This window comes from Lemur catta, chromosome 2 (genome assembly GCF_020740605.2).
Source record: "Lemur catta isolate mLemCat1 chromosome 2, mLemCat1.pri, whole genome shotgun sequence".
Lineage (NCBI taxonomy): Eukaryota > Metazoa > Chordata > Mammalia > Primates > Lemuridae > Lemur > Lemur catta.
In genome coordinates this window covers 77,211,845-77,230,874 of record NC_059129.1, presented here as the reverse complement: position 1 = coordinate 77,230,874, position 19,030 = coordinate 77,211,845, and the positions used below count along the sequence as shown (strand labels likewise).

At 34.1% G+C, this 19,030-nt stretch overlaps 1 protein-coding gene across 1 annotated transcript in view; it reads right to left on the bottom strand.

Moving 5' to 3' along the window:
* Window positions 1-19,030, bottom strand: part of MEI4 (meiotic double-stranded break formation protein 4) — a 129,083-nt gene that overhangs the window by 81,801 nt on the left and 28,252 nt on the right. The window contains exon 2 of the mRNA XM_045542268.1: window positions 16,103-16,638. Within this exon, the coding sequence (XP_045398224.1) occupies window positions 16,103-16,638 (536 nt within the window). The remainder of the gene's footprint in view (window positions 1-16,102; window positions 16,639-19,030) is intronic.

Sequence of the window (19,030 nt, the reverse complement as noted above, 5' to 3'; positions counted from 1 at the left end):
GGATGGCCTATTAGAGCTTTATTAATTTCCTTGGTGGTGTCATGTTTACTTGACTCTTCATTATCTGTGTTGCCTTACACTGGTGTCTCTGTGTTTGAAGGAGCAAACACCTTTTCCAGTCTTTTCAGACTGATTTCTGTAAATGAAGGCCTCCTCATGTTGGATCTCTGGGCTGATGAAATTGCCTCTGTGATTGCAGTCCAGTGGGGTGGGAGCCAGGTCATATGGCTGTTGCTGCGTATGCAGTGGGGTCTCAGGTTAGTGGGCCTGTTATGGGGGGCTCAAGCAGGCTTGGATACTGTCTGGTCCCTAGGTAAACTAGGCTTCCTTCAGGATCTTAGGTCAGTAGGGCTGGCACTAGAATGGGAGTCAGCTTCTTGGTCTGCAAATGGCAGGCTTGTTTCCAGGTGCACAAATGTGGCTTCCTTCACGTCTCTGGGAGGGTTCCCAGTGGGTCACTGGCAGTTTCTCTGGTAGGCAGTACAGGCTTCAGATTGTAGCTGAAACCTTGAGAACATGTCCTTCTTGTGTTTCCCTCCAGGTCCTTGGTGAGCAGAACTGCTCTCAAACCACAGTTGAGAAGGTTTGGGGCCAAGACACAGAGCCATTTCAGGATTGTTGCAGGGTCCAAGGTCGTCAAGCTTGCCCCAGCAGTACAAATGGATGTGTCTCCCAACAGCTCCCTATGCAGGCAGGACTACTCTCATAATTTTTTATTATATTTATCAACATGATATAGCTGTTAATTTAATTATTTTAATTCCTTTGTTAATGTTCTTATTTTTTTTTCCACAGAGATCATACTTATACTTTTTAGACTTATTCTTACATTTTTTGTTGCTATTGTCAATGAAGTTTTTTCCTATCCAATTTTCGTACTGGTCATTACTGGTATAAAAAGATTTGAATGTTAACAATGCTTTTGCATGTAATAATTTGTAAAGTTCTGTTATTTTTAATCATTTGTAAATTCTTTTGGATTTACTATATACATTCATCATATTAACTACAAATGTGAACAGTTTTACTTCTTCCCTTCTATATCTGATTACTTATTTCTTTGTCTTATTACATTTCCTAGGATCTCCCGTAAAATGTGTATGGAAGCAATACTATCTGACATATATATATTATTTTTTAATTTTAAGATTGGAATGATTACAAGTCATTATACAGTATCTCCACTTACAGCAGTGTTAGAGTTTTTATTAACATAGAAGATCTCTACTTGGATTCTTTTAAGAAAGTTACTAATAATTTATTCAATATACATTACTTTGTATATTCTACATTTAAAGTTACTAAGTTTTCAATTTTCTCTTAATGAGAGTCTATTAATAATTAATTAATCATTCATGAACTCAGTATCAGCTGTCACTATGACAGTCATTTAAAATTTAGTTAATTTATATATTCCTAATAGAAATTCTTTACCCACTTTTGTTTCCCTTTAGTGAATTTTATTCCACAGGTATTTTTTTTATAAAGAACAGTATATAAATAGTTTAATCAAATGATTATCATGCCATAACTTTTTTTCTCATATTTTTCTTCTTTTAAACAGAAATAGTGGATACCTGAAGAGACATTTAGGCATATTAAGTCAGACACTATCAATGGCAAAAACAAGATTAAACACTGGTTGAGCTTCAGATGTTTCTGTGGCATTCATTCATAACTAAATATGCCAGAGGTACCATCCAAGATTGTAATACTGTAAATCTGATGGGAGCTATCTGGGTAATTCTAATATCCAGTGAAGATTAGGGACTCTGGGCACACCAACAAAGCTGATGATTATTTATATTCAACTATAGTAGGGAATATGGCAGCTCCTTACTCAATTTCCTGCTATCTAGATGCTTCTTCATGCTCTTTTTCCTAAACCATTTCCTCCAAGTTATATTTGCTAGGTTAGTCTTACCCTTGGATCAAAAGCTTCCTTGTAAAGAGAAGTAAATTAAAAGCTCTACTCACTTACCCTGTTCCCAAATTCAATGCCAGTAATTTTTCCCATATTCATACAAAAATAAATTAGCAAATACCAGTGGCACATGCATACACAATCTCCTACATGTCTTGTTTTTACTTTTTCATTCTTAGTAATTCTTTTACAGAATCATGTAGCTGTAGCACAGTCAGATAGAAATGAAGGGAAGATAGTGAAATATGAGAAATGTCTACTGTGTCCTACCATTGCCCTCCATCAATTCCCTCTCTCTTACTCTTCTTGCTATGTCTTTCTCTGTTCCCAAGAGTTTATTGGAAATATGGAAAGTATGATCCCTTTAGATACCAAATTAGGCCTGTTATCCCCAAGCAATGATATATACTTAGGAATTGCTTTGATATAAACCTTCCACAGGGATTTTAATGATGAATGTGGCTTTTATGTATCATCTCCCATTACAGGGAGAGGTGCATTTAACAATAGAATAGTAGTATTTTCGTAAAGTTTCACAAATTTACAAAGTACCTCCACAAACATAATTTTGTCCTCCTCTAATCCATTTTCAAATGATAAAATGCAGGTTCAGAGAGGGTATGTAACTTTCTAGTAAGTGAAAAACTCATTTCCTAATCCAAATCCCTAGCAATTTCCTGAATTCTGCATCATCTTAGCTCAAATTGTTACCTGATGGAGAAGTTTTAGCACCAGTGTTATGTCATAAAGGTTAGTGGGGTGGCAGAAGGGGGTATGGGCAGCTTTCAATGAGCCTCAATGCTTGAGTATGCCTTGTGGCTTTGTGCTTCTGCAACAAATTTCTTGGGAACTCTGGGCAAGTTGCTTTTTAGAAAGGGAGAAAGAGAAATATAAGGAACAATAAATGTTGCCTAGGATGGCAACTGAACAGGACCCAAATCATCAATTATATCTTTTATTCCATTTATTATGGAATATAAAGGGAGAAATTATTCCAGCAAATATGGTATTCTGAAAAACCAACCTAGGGCATGTTAATTTAATTTGACATTTACATTTAACAATGCTCAGCATCCAGTTGTTTGCCGTTACTTACCACACTGAAAATTTTAAAGGAGCTTCTTAATAACCCCTGTGATTGAATTGTTTCTCTGCCAGCTTTAACTGACACTCTTACACCTAAGAATGTACAGTATTTCTTCAGAATCAATTCCCTTGGTATTTAATTAATTTGAGGATAATGAAGCCTCATGTTCATAGATTTGAAATGCATCAGAGGGATACGTTAATCTGTTTTTAAATAGCATTTGTCCCTGAGCACAAAGTCTCTCCTGGTTTCTGAGTCAGGTTATGTTAATCTAATATTTGCCAAAACAGCCAGCACGTGATGGCTGCTCACCTCACAGCATCTCCTAACAGCTTAAACCAGAGGACACAAAAACGTCATACTGAGAGATTAGTGCTCATTGTAGCATCTGAAAACTTCAGCAGTGCCCACACCAAATCATCAAAAAAAAAAAAAAAAAAAAAGGAAAGAAAAGAAAAAGGAAAACTTGTCCTTTCAGTTACTAAGAGGTGTGTATGTATTTTGAAAGCTGTTGCCTCTCTAGCAGTGGTTGTCAATCAATACTGAGCATTAGAATCGCCTGCAAAAGATTTAAAAACTTCAGATACCCAGAGATTCAATGGGTCTGGCAAGGATTCATGCATCACTATTTAAAAAAAACAAAACAAAAACAGACTAAGGACCACTGCTAATTCCATGTGAGTTAGCAGAAATAGTCTGAAGAAGAATTCTACACTGAAGTTCTCTGTAACCTTGTCCAATGTGATTTCTTTTAACTGAATTATTTCAGATTAGTTTGCTATAAAAAGAATTTTCAGTATTATTTTCTAGGGAATACATCTCCTGGCATAAGATCAAAACTAAGCATATATATATTTATAAATACACATACACACACACACACACACACATATTGTTTTAAATGTACATGTAATAGTGTTAAATGTTCTGATTTGATCCGAAAAAATACAAAGATCAGATTGGCAACATTTAATTTCTAGCATTTTGTTCAACCTAATGGTCTTTCTCATGAAAAACTGCCTGTAATAAAACATCAGAAATATTCATAAAAGTGAATAAAAAAAATAAAAAAGAAGCTTCTTACTTTGGGCAAAAACTGATCCTATATTTCAGAATAACTCAACTTCCACAACACAAAGTAAAATTATTGGTGAAGGAAATTAAGAGACCTTTCTGAGCCTATCCTGGTTTCAGTTATTTACAAAGCCAGGGACAGAATAGATATTATTGTTATATTTCCTACAATTTCTAGCATCTGAAATTATTGTAGTCATGTAGAGAGGTCAGCTTTTTCTTGGTTTTAATTAAGACCCATGGAAATAAAATTGAACACATATGGAAAGTAAAACAAGCTGTTTCTCATGAAGGAAGAATTTTTTTTTTTTTTTAGTTATTTATTTAGTTTTCTAGTTATTTTGCCATTTGCCCCTTTTATATACTGAGGTATATGTCATTTTGCTCCCCTGCATCCCAATTCATCCAACTGATTTCCTTCTCTTAGATAAGCCTAAACTCATTGATTTGTGATAGCTAGAAAATAGGTATCATCTCTCAAATAGCAATGACTGGGGCATGTAGGAGAAGATCAATTCTTCTGTTTCCCAGACAAAAATGTCTACTACTTCCTTCCTGTTTTCTCTGTCCCCTCTTTCTGGAACTCCTGTTATTCAAATGTTGTACTTTACATTAGGACCTCTAATTTTCTTTCTTTCGGTCCCATATTTTCCTGTTTATTTTTCCTCTACTTTCTGAGACATTTTCCTACCTTCCAAACTTTTATATAAATTAGGTGTTTTCATGATGTTTTTAATTTTAAGGAGTTTTTCTAAAATTCCTTGAAAAATTTAAAGTACCACTTTATTTATGGTTGCAAAATATGCTCTTATCTTTCTGAAAATATTAAAATACACACACATACATAAACACGTATGTATTTTAAATTTACGTTTTTCATCTCTCCCTGCTCTCTGGTTCCTCCATGTTATTTTCAGGATGATTTTCATTATTAGATTTTTCTCCCCCAGAAATCTAATAATCCTGATTGTATGCTTACATTTAAGAGCAAGGACTAAAAGCTGACTAGAAACTTGGTTTGTGAGTGGGGCTAGCGCTCTAGTGTAGGGTGATCTGGCTGCTCTATTCCTTTAGAGAACATTTGATATCAGTACATTCATATCTTTCTTCTTGATATGGTCAATTTTATATATTTTTTTTAGTTTCAGAGAATAAATCTTCACTCTTTTTCTTGTTGTGGGAGGGCAATTCCCCTGCCATGTGAGATAAAATTTCTAAGGTTCTTAAGTGATTCTAAAACACAATTCTGATCAAACCTCCTTATTTTATATTCTAGCACCTGGCCTTCATTCTCTTTTCCATAGCTAACTAGTAGAGCTAATTTCTGAGTCTTTGGTAGATTCTACTGTGTAAATTAAGTTGGCTAATAGCTTTCTCAAATTCTCCTTTATGGTTCTGTTTTCTTGGATGTGCTAAGGCATTTACCAATTGTCCAAGTCCTTTCTATCTTCTAATATTTCATTGCTATTGTCCAGTCCCCTGTTTTCCCCATATATTTATGCCTTTAAAAAATCAATTTACTATTATCTTAATCAAGGTAGGAGACAGATGAGATGTGTGTCCTCAATCTACCAACTTTAATGAAAAGTCTTCCGGTATACACTTCCCTCAGTATATTTTAGATACCTACAGCTATCTCCATTTCTACTTACAACACCCAGGTAAGCTACTATCCACGCTCATCTGAACTACCTAAATTGTTTCTCTACTTCTTCTTAATCCCTCTCTCATAAATTATCCTGATGATGTCCAAAGCGAGGCTTTAAAACCTAAAATAATCAATGACTTCTCATGTCATATCAAATAAAACCCAAACTCCATGCCATAGCCCAGGGCTAGGCAGTTAAGGTTTTGTGCTACAAGTTGCAGAAAACCCAATTCAAATCACCTCAAATGCAAACAAAATTCACTGACTCACATTATTGGAAATACAGAAGTTGAACAGGCTTTAGGGTAGACTTAACCTGGCTCTGGCTTGGATTTACCAGGATTCTCTAGGTTTTATCCTCCTTTGTGTGGTTGCTTAACCCTTAAGATAGCGGCAAGCTAACTCTAAGAGGTCCAGCTTTATATATTCACAAGACAGGATGCAGAGGAAGAGATACAGATTTGTCTGTCAGAATCTCCCAGAGAATATGGAGAAACTGTCCCAGAAGCCTGGAGGAAGCCTCTCCTGGGGCTTCATTACTCTGGAATGAATATTTCTATTCCTGGCAAGGGAGATGAGATTAGGATTATCCTTAGACCAAGGCACTAGGGAGACAGTACATGGACAGTACATCCTTACACCATAGAACTATGGGACAGTATGTGAAGAAAAGCATAGAAGGCTAAGAGTGAAAATGAATACTGGGTAGGTGCAGTAAGCAAAAAATATGGCCCCCAAAAGATATCCACATCAAGTCCCTAGAACCTGTGATTGTTACCACTTTGTTTAGAGAAAGTTTCTTTGCGAAGATGATTAAGGACCTTGAGGTGAAGACATAATCCTGAATTGTACATGTGGTCTCTAAATGCCATCACAAATCTCTTTACAGAAGAGAGAGGCAGAGGAAGAGTAGACACATGGTAAAGAAGATGATGTGAAGGTGGAGCAGAGAGAGATGCAGCCACAAGACAAGAAATGCCAGCAGCCCCCAGAAGCTGTAAGAGGCAAGGAAAGTGTCTGCCCATGTGCTAAGAAGGCAGTGTGGCTGTCTACACCTTTATTTAAGATTTCTGGCCTCAGAACTATGAGAGAACACATTTCCGTTATTTTAAACCACCAAGTTTGTGGTAATTTGTTATAGTTTCCATAGAAAACTAATATAGTGGGCACCTACCAATCCATTACAGTCTATATTTTTCCAAACTCATTATATAGTTCTCTGCCCTTCTCTCTCTGAACTTGAGCACAGTGCCTCCTCTTTCAAGTATTCAAATACATCCTGGCTCAGGCATAGATGCTATGACCACTATCTCAAAAGATCTTACTCCAAATGTTTACCTACTTAACTCCCTCTTATCCTAGTTAAAAGCCACTTCCTGCATTAGGCCTTCTGTATTTCAACAATCTAAATTAGGTTTTCCCTTTTATTTTCTCTCATTCCACCCTGTTCATTTCTTTTTTCATACCTGTTATGTTGTTTACGTTTATATGTTCATTTATTCAATGTCTATTTGAATTACTACTTTGTTTTGGCAGGGACATTGTCTCATTGGTCCACTACAGTATATCCAGGATCTATGAGAGTGCCTACCACAAAAGTTGTCCAATGCATGTGAGGTACTGGAAGAGTACCAGGGGAAAAACAATTAAAAATTTGCTAATGATTAGTCACTGTATACTTAAAGTGAAATGTTCTGCTTTAAAACCATTATTGCCTATGAATAAATGAGAAGCGATTTCACGTTCACAGAAATGCTTCCTTTTTCCAAGTCTCACATTTGATAGGTATGATTTAAGGTTTTTCAACCTTTGGGGGTACTTAAAGGAGATTATGAACTCAATGGCAGAAAAAAACTAAAATATGATAGCTTCAAAATCTCATTGTTAAAGTTTCTAAAAAACTTAAAATTTATTTCATAATACTTGTTAAGACAGGGAAGAAGATGTTTTTACTTTTTATGTAGACACAAGCAAAACCACATAACTTCCATTCAGTTAGAAATTAAAGTTGCATGGCTTTATATGCAATTAGAAAATTTCCAATAGACTGTTATTTATTGCCAGTAACAAAAAAACAACAACAAAAAAAAAAAAAAAAAAAAGGAACAGGTGATCTTATATTGTAGCACAGAGCAGAACTTTTTTTTTTTTTGCCTCTATAAACATAAATCTTTGCTCACAATGAAGTATAGCAACTTACCCAAGCAAACTGTAAATATTCTCCTTTGAAATTGAGAGAAACATTACTAAGGTCTTTTATTTCTAATGAATACTTTTTAACCCATAAACTAAAGTCAATTTATTCTTTTGCATTTAGGAAAGAATATATAGAACATTTCAAAATATAATGATGGAAATATAGTAGAAAGAGAAAAAAAATTGTGGTCATATACCTAGGTATGAGACCTAGGTCTTCTATTACTGGTTAAAGACATTCAGTGAGTCCCTTAACCTGCCTGACCTCAATTTTTTCATCTATAAACTGAAGACAGTAATAATACCCATGACACAGAGTTGTTGTCAGAATAAATAAGCTCCATGTGAAAGTGCTTTACAAACTATGAACTATAATCTGAAGGTAGTTTGCTATTAATTATCTTAGGAAGAGATACTGAAATGTTTAGTATGCTTTGAAAGTAAACTGAACAAAGTTCTGTCTAGTCCTCCTTCCTCTGCATGAGCAATGAACGTTAAACGCTGCTTTGAAAATCCAGGCAATGTTTGATTTATATACCTACGCAGTGATCAAAGGAATACTAAAATTTTAGCTTATGATCCAACTGTTTCAGTAAGTGGTTATCAAATTAAAATAAAACTGCAGGAACATTAGCTCAGATCTTTTCTTTCTTTCCTTCCATCCTCCCTCCCTCCCTTCCTTCCTCTCTCTCTCTTTCTCTCTCCTCTCTCTCTTTTTTTAAATGCAGCTCTGCACAAGGATGAAATGGGTCATGGAACCTTAACCTTAGACTTTATTTATATTTCCCAAGAAATATCCTAAAACAAAGCAGACTGGGAGAAAGCCTTAAAAATCCTTGAGACAAACTTTAAGTAACTGATGAACACTTACGACAAAAACAAAAGTCTTAGATGATAAGGCTTTTTTGGAAAGTCAGCACAGGAACAAAAGCCTGTTTTACTACTGAAATGATGTCCTAACTCACAGCAGAGAAAGTATAACAAAAAAAGTCAATGTGTTTTACTGGTCGGTACAATTATGGTATAAGTTTCAAGATACAACTAGGGAATACACTTTGGTGGAAAAAAAATCTGATTTTATAAACCCCATCTTCAGGTTTATCCATAAACTGCCTGAAATGATGTAAGCAAAAATCATGTGATCTAAGAAAAATGACAAACTAGGGGGGAATCAAGTATAAAATCCTAAATTAGAGATACAAATAACACACCTCTACATTAAACAATTGGAGCAAAGAGTAAGTAAAACCATCACATACAAATAGTTATTCATAGACTATTTTCCAAAATTAAAACAGAAAGAAGGAAATCCACGATGTCCCACTAAGTTTATCAGTCACCGGGAAGCTGTGGGAAGATAGTGACACCAAGAGATGATACCCAATTACTGTAACCTGATACCTGGAATCACTTCAAGAATGTCATGACATCAGTAAGAGCAGCTGCTAAGGAAATCAGCTGATGGTAATTAACTGTATGGGGTATATGAAATCTAACTTGTCACTTATTTTCATTGTTTTATTTTCAGTCAAAAAATACCTCTTTGTGCTGCTATTATGACCTCAGCATTGTGCTGGGCATAGTGGAGAAAACAGGATATGGTTGCTTCCCTCAAGGAGAAAAGTAACAATGAGAAACATTTATTAAATGCTTATAATGATGGCAGATATTATGCTAAGAACTTCGTTTGCATTTTCTCATTGAAAATTCTCAATAGCCCTATGAAGTGGTTACATTTATCATTTCCATTTTAGAGATGTGAAACCTGGTGGTTAGTTAACTTGTCTAGTGTCTCATCTAGTAAATAAAAGTTTTGGGATTCTAAATTTAAACTATTAATCTGTGCGCTAAAAACACTTGTTTATGTTGAAATCCTTTTTTAATGTAGGGCATTTATCCCTATAAACTTCCTTATTACTGCTTTTACTGCATCCCATAGGTTTTGGCAAAGTCTGTTTTCATTTTTAATTGTCTTGAGATATGCTGAAATTCCCTTTGATTTCCCCTTTGACCCAAAGGTTATTCAAGAATGTGTTGTTTGGTTTCCACATATTTGTAAATTTTCCCATTTTATTTAATGTTGTTGAATTCTAGTTTCATTCCATTATGGTCAGAAAAAAAATACCTGGAATGATTTTGACCTCCTAAAATTGTTAAAACTTGTTTGTGATAAAAAAATATGATTTATCACTTATTTTCATTGTTTTATTTTCAGTCAAAAAATACCTCTTTGTGCTGCTATTATGACCTCAGCATTGTGCTGGGCATAGTGGAGAAAACAGGATATGGTTGCTTCCCTCAAGGAGAAAAGTAACAATGAGAACCATTTATTAAATGCTTATAATGATGGCAGATATTATGCTAAGAACTTTGTTTGCATTTTCTCATTGAAAATTCTCAATAGCCCTATGAAGTGGTTACATTTATTATTTCCATTTTACAGATGTGAAACTTGGTGGTTAGTTAACTTGTCTAGTGTCTCATTTAGTAAATAAAAGTGGTAATATGCCATGTATTCTTGAGAAGAATGTGTATTCTTATGCCATTGAGTGGAAATTTCTGTGTATGTCAGCTAAATGCACTTGGTTTATAGTTTTGTTCAAGCCAGCTGTTTCTCTATTGATATTTTTGTCTGGATATTCTATCCATTATTGTCAGTTAGGTATTAAAGTCCACTAACAAGAACAAATTAAGCCCAAAATCAGAAAAAGGAAGAAAATAATAAAGATTAGAGCAAAAAAATACAGAAACAGAGAATAAAGAAACAACAGGAAAAACTCAACTAACCTAAGAGTTGTTTTTTCAAAAAGATAAAAAAAAAAATTGACAAACCCTTAGCTAGACTAAGAAAAAAAGAAGACTCAAATAAATAAAATTAGAAATGAAAGAGGAAACATTACAACAGATGCCTCAGACATAAAATGGACCATAAGGGATTATGATAGACAATTATATTTCAACAAACTGGATAAACCTAAAAAAAAAAAAAAGGATAAAGTCCTAGAAACATACAACTTACCAAAACTGAATCAGGAAGAAATATAAAGCCTGAACAGACCAATAACAAACAAGGAGATTCAATCCATAATGAAATGTATCCCAATGAAGAACCTGATGGCTTCACAGGTGAATTCTACCAAAGGTTCAAAGAAGAATTAATACCATTCTTTCTGAAACTCTTCCTAAAAACAGAAGAGAGAATACTTCCTCATTTTATGAGGCCAGGATCACCTTAATACCAAAACCAGGAAAAGATTCCACAAGAAAAGAAAACTACAGGCTATTATCCTTGGTAACCACAGATATAAAAATCATTAATAAAATGCTAGCAAACCAAATTTAACAGCACATTAAAAGGATCATACACCTTGACCAAGTGTCATTTATCCCAGGGATGCAAGGATGCTTAAATATATGCAAATCAATTAATGTGATACAAAGTGATAACAAAAGAAAAAAAATCATCTCAATAGAGAAAGAAAAGGCATTTGATAAACTTTTTGAGACCCATTCATGATTAAAATTCTCAACAGAATAGGTATAGAATGATCTTATCTCAACATAATAAAGGCCATGCATGAAAAGCCCACAGCTAACATCATAATCAATACAGAAGAACTGAAAGCTTTCCCTCTAGATCTGATGCCTCCCTTCTTGCCACTTCTTTTCAACGTAGTCCTGGAAGTCCTAGCCAAGGGAATTAAAAAACAAAAAGAAATAAAAGGCATCCAAATTGGAATGGAAAAAGTAAAATCATCTCTGTTTGCAGATACCATACGTATGTAGGAAACCCTAAAGATTCAACAGAGACACTGTTAAACCTAATAAACAAATTCAGTAGTGTTACAGGATACAAAATTAACATTTAAAAATCTATATCTTATTTCTATACATAACACATTATCCAGAAAGTAAATTAAGAAAACAATTCCATTCATAATAACAAAAATAATAAAATACTTAGGAATAAACTTTACCAAAGAGGTGAAAGACTTGTACACTGAAAATTACAAAACACTGATAAAGGAAACATTAAAAGACACAGATAAATGGAAAGATATTCCATGTTCATAGATAGGAAAAGTTAATATTGTTAAAATGTCTATACTACCCAATATGATCTGCAGATCATATTCAATGCAATCCCTATCAAAATTCAAATGACATTCTTTACAAAAATAGAAAAAAAAATCCTATAATTCATATGAAATCCCAAAATGCCCCAAATAGCCAAAACAATCTTAAGCAAGAACAAAGCTGGCTGTATAACATTTCCTGATTTCAAACTATATCACAAAGTCACAGTAATCAAAACAGTATGGTACTGGCATAAAAAAAAAACAAACATATAGACCAATGGAATAGAGGGCCCAGAAATAAATTCATATATCTATAGTCAACCTATCTTCCATAAGGGTGCCAAGAATACAAAGCAGAGAAAGGACAGTCTCTTCAATAAATGGTGTTGGGAAAACTGGATATACACATGTAGAAGAATGAATTGGACCTTACCTCACACCACACACAAAAATCAACACAAAATGGACTAAAAACTTAAATGTAAGACCTGAAAATGTAGGACTACTAGAAGGAAACATAGGGAAAAACTTCTTGACATTGGTCTGGGCAAGAAATTTTTGGATGTAACACCAAAAGCACAGTTGACAAAAGCAAAAATAGATAAACAGGATTACATAAAACTAAAAAGTTTCTTCACAAAGGAAACAATTAACAGAGTGAAAAGGCAATCTATAGAATGAAAGAAAAAAATTGCAAACCATATATCTGAGAAGCGGTTACTATACAAAATGCATAAGGAATTCAAACAACACAACAGCATGACCTGTATTCCTTCTGGAGGCTCTAGGGAAGAATCCATTTCCTTGGCTTCTCTAGCTTGCATTCCTTGGTTCATGGTCCCTTCCTCTACCTTCATAGCCAGCAGTGCAGCATCCTCAAATTTCTCTCTGATTTGGACACTGACTCTCTTGTTTCCCTACTTCATGTCTAAACATCTTTGTACCACAGTAGTCCAGGATAATCTCACCAACCCAAGATCATTTGATTATCAACCTTAATCTCGCTCTTGTCATGTAATATAACATGTTCACAGGTTCTAGGGATTCAGATGTGGAAATCTTTGAGGGGATCATTATTCTGTCTACCATACAAACAAAAGATTTTAATGTCAACTTGGCAGTCATTTTTTTTCCACTTCACAGCTAATATGTCTAAGGGTTATTTTACAGCTTAAAAGGATGAGAAATCAGGAAAAATTTATCTATGTAACTCACTATTATATTTATTATATGGCTAAGACTTAGCAACATATGCTAAATATCTAAAAGCTCAATGATAACTATAGATTTTGGTATTTAACTTAATATAATCATTCCCATCTATTAAAATAAATAAAAATTTTAAAATAAAAATACTCTTGCAAAATCTAAATATAATCATAACCATTCTGGTATTAAAATTCTATGACAGTATCATCATAGAATATGATGATCACCTATAAAGAAATAGGTGGCGATACAATGCTAGGATTAACTCGTTTATAATCATGTAAATAAACCCAATTTGAAGTCCGGAAATACAGGGAAAGGTCAGAATGTTAGTAAATAAAGTCATTAAAGACCTAAAAGTTAAACACACTCCTTAACCAAGCAAATACACATGTTAGTGGTGAAGGTGTCATACTGAGGCCTGCAAGTAGAGGTGTGCTTAACCCCAAATTAAGTCAATATTGTGTCCCAGGCCTCCTAGAACAGGCCCTGTGCAGACTCCTATATGCCATCTGGTTTCAAGGCACATATCTTCTATATTTTAATAATATATCATTGTAGATTAAACCTTCCAGTCCCGCACTAATGGTTAACTTAAAAATACTCAAACAGACATAGGATTGAGATAACAATTCCTAAATTATTACTTAATAAATATAATGTAATATTACTATAATAGTACAAATAGGATTTATCCAAATCTTAGAAAGCACAAATAATATACTTTCCCCTAAACTTATCGATAATTTCAATAAAGCTAATATTACAGAATTTTTCAAAACAATTCACAGGGTATCTCATTTCAAATGCATACCCCCTTCAATATATTATGCTCTGATAACTGATATTCACAATGATGACCTCAAGATTCTGAAAGACATCAAGTTCTTAATGATAATTAAAGGAATACTAAGTATGATCAGAAGAATTTTTCAACTGAACCTATTGAGAACTTGTTTTTGAAGATTGTATTTAAAACCTGGTTATATATGAATTATACATACATAAAATCCCTTTGTCAGAATATTAAAGTATTCATACCACACCTTTTCCTTCCACATTGCTCCAACATGAGTTCACTTTAATGAAATTAATAGCAGGGCTCAAGGTTTTAAGCATTAAAATCTAATTAAACCCTTCCAATCTATGGAAAAAAGTTTTTTTGAAGAAGCAAATTTATTCTTAACTATAGTATTTTTCTACCTTATCAATTTAGTATCAGTAAAAAATTCAATAATAGAAATTATCCAGTACTTTGTGTTAAACTATATTCTTCCTTGAGACTTTATTTTGCTCAAAGAAAGCTTAAAAAGACAGGAAAGCATTTATAAAGAGCAATCATTAACATATTTTTCCAATAAAAAATAAAGTTCCATGAACATATCTGGATGATGGTGGTGGTGGTAAAAATGATAAGGATGATGGGGACAATAATGGCAAAAATTCGATTTAGTCTAAGATGCTTTTGCTCAGGAGGAAAAAAAATCCCCACAAAGTATCATCTGTTAACTCTGATAAGGAATATAAATGCCATTATCTTTAAGGTTCCAAATCACATAAGGCCAATTTAAAGTGGTTTTAAAAGAAGAAAGCAAAAATATATAAACAAAATGATTAAAGAATATTAATTGAGATATTGATGGTTAAAAAACAGATCTTGTTTCACAGATACAACTATAGAAATTCTGATATTTAATTTCTGATTTGCCATGTCCAAAAGAAAAAGATTTCAATTTTCCAGGCAGATAATTCAATATCTTTCACAAATGCCAAAAGCTTAATCACAGGTTTTCTAAAATATTGATCAAATCACACCTTAATAGAGAAGGAAAGAAAAGATATTATGTGCAACAAATTAGTTCATCAGTATAAATTTTATCAGAGTTTTGAAAATTTAGATAAAGCCTCCAATGTACAAAACCAATAAATGTTAGAGCATGGCGCTGAGGAGAAACATTTAACAATGATGTATCCAAGGAAACAAAGTACAACTACTTTTCTCGTACAGTGAAATATAGTGAATAAGTTAGATAGACATTTCAGTCTCCTCTGTGAAATTTTTAGTGGTCAATTAAAAAGGATTAAAATGTCAAGGCATTTAAAGTTTTCCAAGCAAAGGATCAGACAGTAAAGACGACAGAAAGTAATATGAAAAAGAAACCATCTACGACGTCTCAAGAGCAAACACAAAACAATTTCAGGTTACCTCAATGTCACTGGTTAAAAAAAAATTCCTGAGTCAACCTTTCTATATCATGTTAAATAAATAAGGGGAAGATACTATAAAACTTTACAGTATATATTCCTTAGCTAATTTATTCAATTAACTCACATCTGTAGAGGGTTCATGGGAAATTTGCCACTTACAAAAGAAAGTCCAAAAGAAAAGAAAAATACTTTCTGACCTCAAGGCATTTGCTAGTCAATGCCAGAAAAAGAGCAAATTCAATACAGTACAGGCAATCTATCATGAAGAATTTAACACTCACATAAGTTATAGTTTATAACACCTTAAATGTTAGTGGTTTTCTGCAAAGCATTGAGACTTTTTGAGCAGTAGGAAGTAAACATAGGTATGGGAAAACATAAGAGAAGAATCCAAGAATACTGATTTAGAAAAAACAAACAAACAGAGAAAGTAATTCAAAGCACAGAAGCACAAGCCTGAAGCAGAGACATTTATGGAAAGAACTATGCTGTAGCAAATCAGCGGCCAGAGGTGGAGACATGACATCAGATAGGAGTGCAGATAAGATAGTTAGAAAAGAAAAATCAACTAAAGACTCTGAGCCACAAGGCTAAGGAACAACAAAAGACACTATCCAAAGTGAACTATTCATTAAAATTACTGACATCTTATATCATGAATAGGAGAGATTACTTACCCGATTTATATTGTTGTTCCCTAAAATAACCCGTAGTAGAGTTTTCTCAAATTCTTCCAACTTCTTGGAACACTTCTTAAGAATATGATTAGATAAGTTATAATCACTGATCAGTCTAGCTAAAGTATCAACAGCTTCTGTCCAAAAGCTTGAAAAAGGAGGTTTAGGATTATGGTAAAAAGTAATCAGGCCATCCAGCAACAGAAAAACAGACTCAGAGACTATGGAAAAGTCTTTTTCAAAATAAGTTAAGTCTGTTTTCAAACTACCTGATTCTGTCAAGTTCTTCAGTTCAAGTAGATGTTGCAAAAATTGCATGTGAGAAGACAGAGGATTTTCCAGGGTAGCACAGGGTCTTTTCATAAGAGGCAATGGTGGAAAGGGTGTGGGGGTACAGCTCTCCACAAAATGCTGGGGCAGCTCTAAAGACTCGGTTCTCTGCTCATTTGATAAAACACACCCAGAATCTTCCATCAGAGTTAATGTATTTTCAGAACTTCTAGGTTCCTGAGCCTGGAACTCAGAAGACAGGTTTCCTGAAATAGAAAGGAATACAAGGGTTATCTTCCTATAGCTAAAATTTCTTCATATAAAACTATACATTGATTTTTCTAACTAAAAATACTAAGTGAAGCATATAAATACATATTAAACATTCAACAAGCAGCACGTAGTAAAGGAATAATTGTGAAAGAAACTGCTTAGGCTGACTGTTGAAAAAGATTTTTATCTTCACAGGTAGAAAGCAAAGGTGATTCGTCTATGTATTTTCAGCTCACTATCTCTCAGTCAACTATGTGTCATGCTTGAAAGATATAGAAGGAAAAACCACAAGACCAGAAGGAGTTCACAATCTGGTAAAGATTCCAGTAGGTAACTACAAAGTAATAAGGCATATCTAGAGACAGGTTAGGGCACTATGAAAATGGGAGGACCAATGAACAGCCCAGCCTGGTTGTATTAGTACATCCTAGAAGAGGTGATGGAACTACTTATAAAGTAGGAGTTCAAAGTTAAAGTTACAAGAATGGAAAAAGGCAAGAATATCCCATACACCTAAGGGGTAAGTGCAAAGGCACAGATGTAACAAGAAAAATAATAGCATTGTGTATGTGGTGACTCACAAGTAATAGCTTGATGCTGCTTTCACAGAAAGTGTAAGCAAAGAGATTAAGACAGGGAAATATGTAGAGGCCAGATCATAAAAGATCTTATAAGACATATTAAGAACCTCAGAATTGATCCTGTAGAGTGTATAGCGTATTTCCAACTTGAATAATGTAAGACCCCTTTGGAAAACTTACATACACACATAATATGTGATATACAGATATAAATATATAGATCATATCTATATCTGTCCATTTATATAGGCATATACAGATATATATGTGTGTATATCTATCTACATATATCATATAGATCCCTGAAACTATGTCTATAACACCTAGAACCTTCCATTATTGGCTGAGAAATACTGCATTTAAAGCTAAACCTTGTAACTTTAGGTCATTTTTTGATAGACATGCCATCATAAACACAGTGGTGGTTGTTTTTAAATGATTATCAGTAAAATGCACAAATCAAATTGAAAAATTCTCATAGAACATTCTAAAACAAATACATATATCCATATATCCATGAAACCAAATATGAGAAATATTACTGTCAGCAATGGGAGCAAGAATGAGGCACTAAGAGGTGTAATGCAGGACAGTGAAACAGTCTCATTTTCATTTGATAAATCACTCTGTTGGCTACAGGAAGGGCTGATTTGAGGATATCATGATGAAACATTGAGATATTAATTAAAAATCACCTCTATTAGTCCTAGTATCAGGTGATGAGAGAAATGAATCAAGCAGCTGCAATGGAATGGAAAGGAAGGGATTGACTGGGGAAATAAATACAAATTATCAAAATATAATCTGGAAGCCAGTTTACTGACTGGATGTGGGCAATGAAGTAGAAGTAGGAAGAAACATATTTCATGGTTCTGAGTCAGGTGACTGGGTGAATGAGGGTGCTACCAACTGAAATGGTAAAAAGACAGAGAGAACTGTCTTAGGAGACACTATAAGAAGTTCAGGTTTGGCCACGTGAACTCTGAAGCAGCTGCAGAAAATCTATGCAGAGATGTTCACCTAGAAATTGGTCACATGAGCCTAAAAGTGGGGAAAAGGAGTCATCCGTGTGTAAGTGGCAGAAAATATGAAAATGACTATGATAACTCAGGTAAAGTATGGACAGTGAGTAAAAAAGGATCAAAGAGGGATCCTGATGAATATTAATATTTGAAAGCTGGGTAGAGAAAAAACAGTCATTAAGAAGATAGAGAAGAAATAATTATGGAGTTATAAGAAGAATAAAAATGATGTGTCGTTAAAGTCAAGGACATGGAGAATTACATGTAGTAGAGAAATCCAATAAAATAAAAGGCTGAAAAAATATCTGTTGGAATTGCCAATTAAAACACTGCCAGTGATCTCATCCGGAGCAGCTTTATCCATAGCAGCTCTGGTCAATTGGTCACGTTAGCAGAAGACAAAGTGCAATGCACTGAAGAGTGAATGAGAACAAAGTAAGTGAAGAAAGGAAATTCTTTTGAGGATTTGGATCAGGAGAATATAAAATGGATAGAAAGTACATAAAATGTGGCATGAAAAACTGGGAGAAATTTGAGCAATTATAGACAAAGAAGAACAAACAATGGAGAGGCAGAGCTTAGAGATATGAGATCAGAATGGCAGATGAGACATGGCCCTGGAGAAGGTGGGAGACTGAGTCAAGGCTGAGAAGTTCCAAGAACTGTAGTCAGCAAGCTGGAAACTGGGAAAGCCTAAGTTTCAGTCCCAAAACCAGGAGGCTCGAGACCCAAGAAAAGCTGATATTTCAGTTTGAGTGTGAAAGCAGAAAAAAAAAAACATG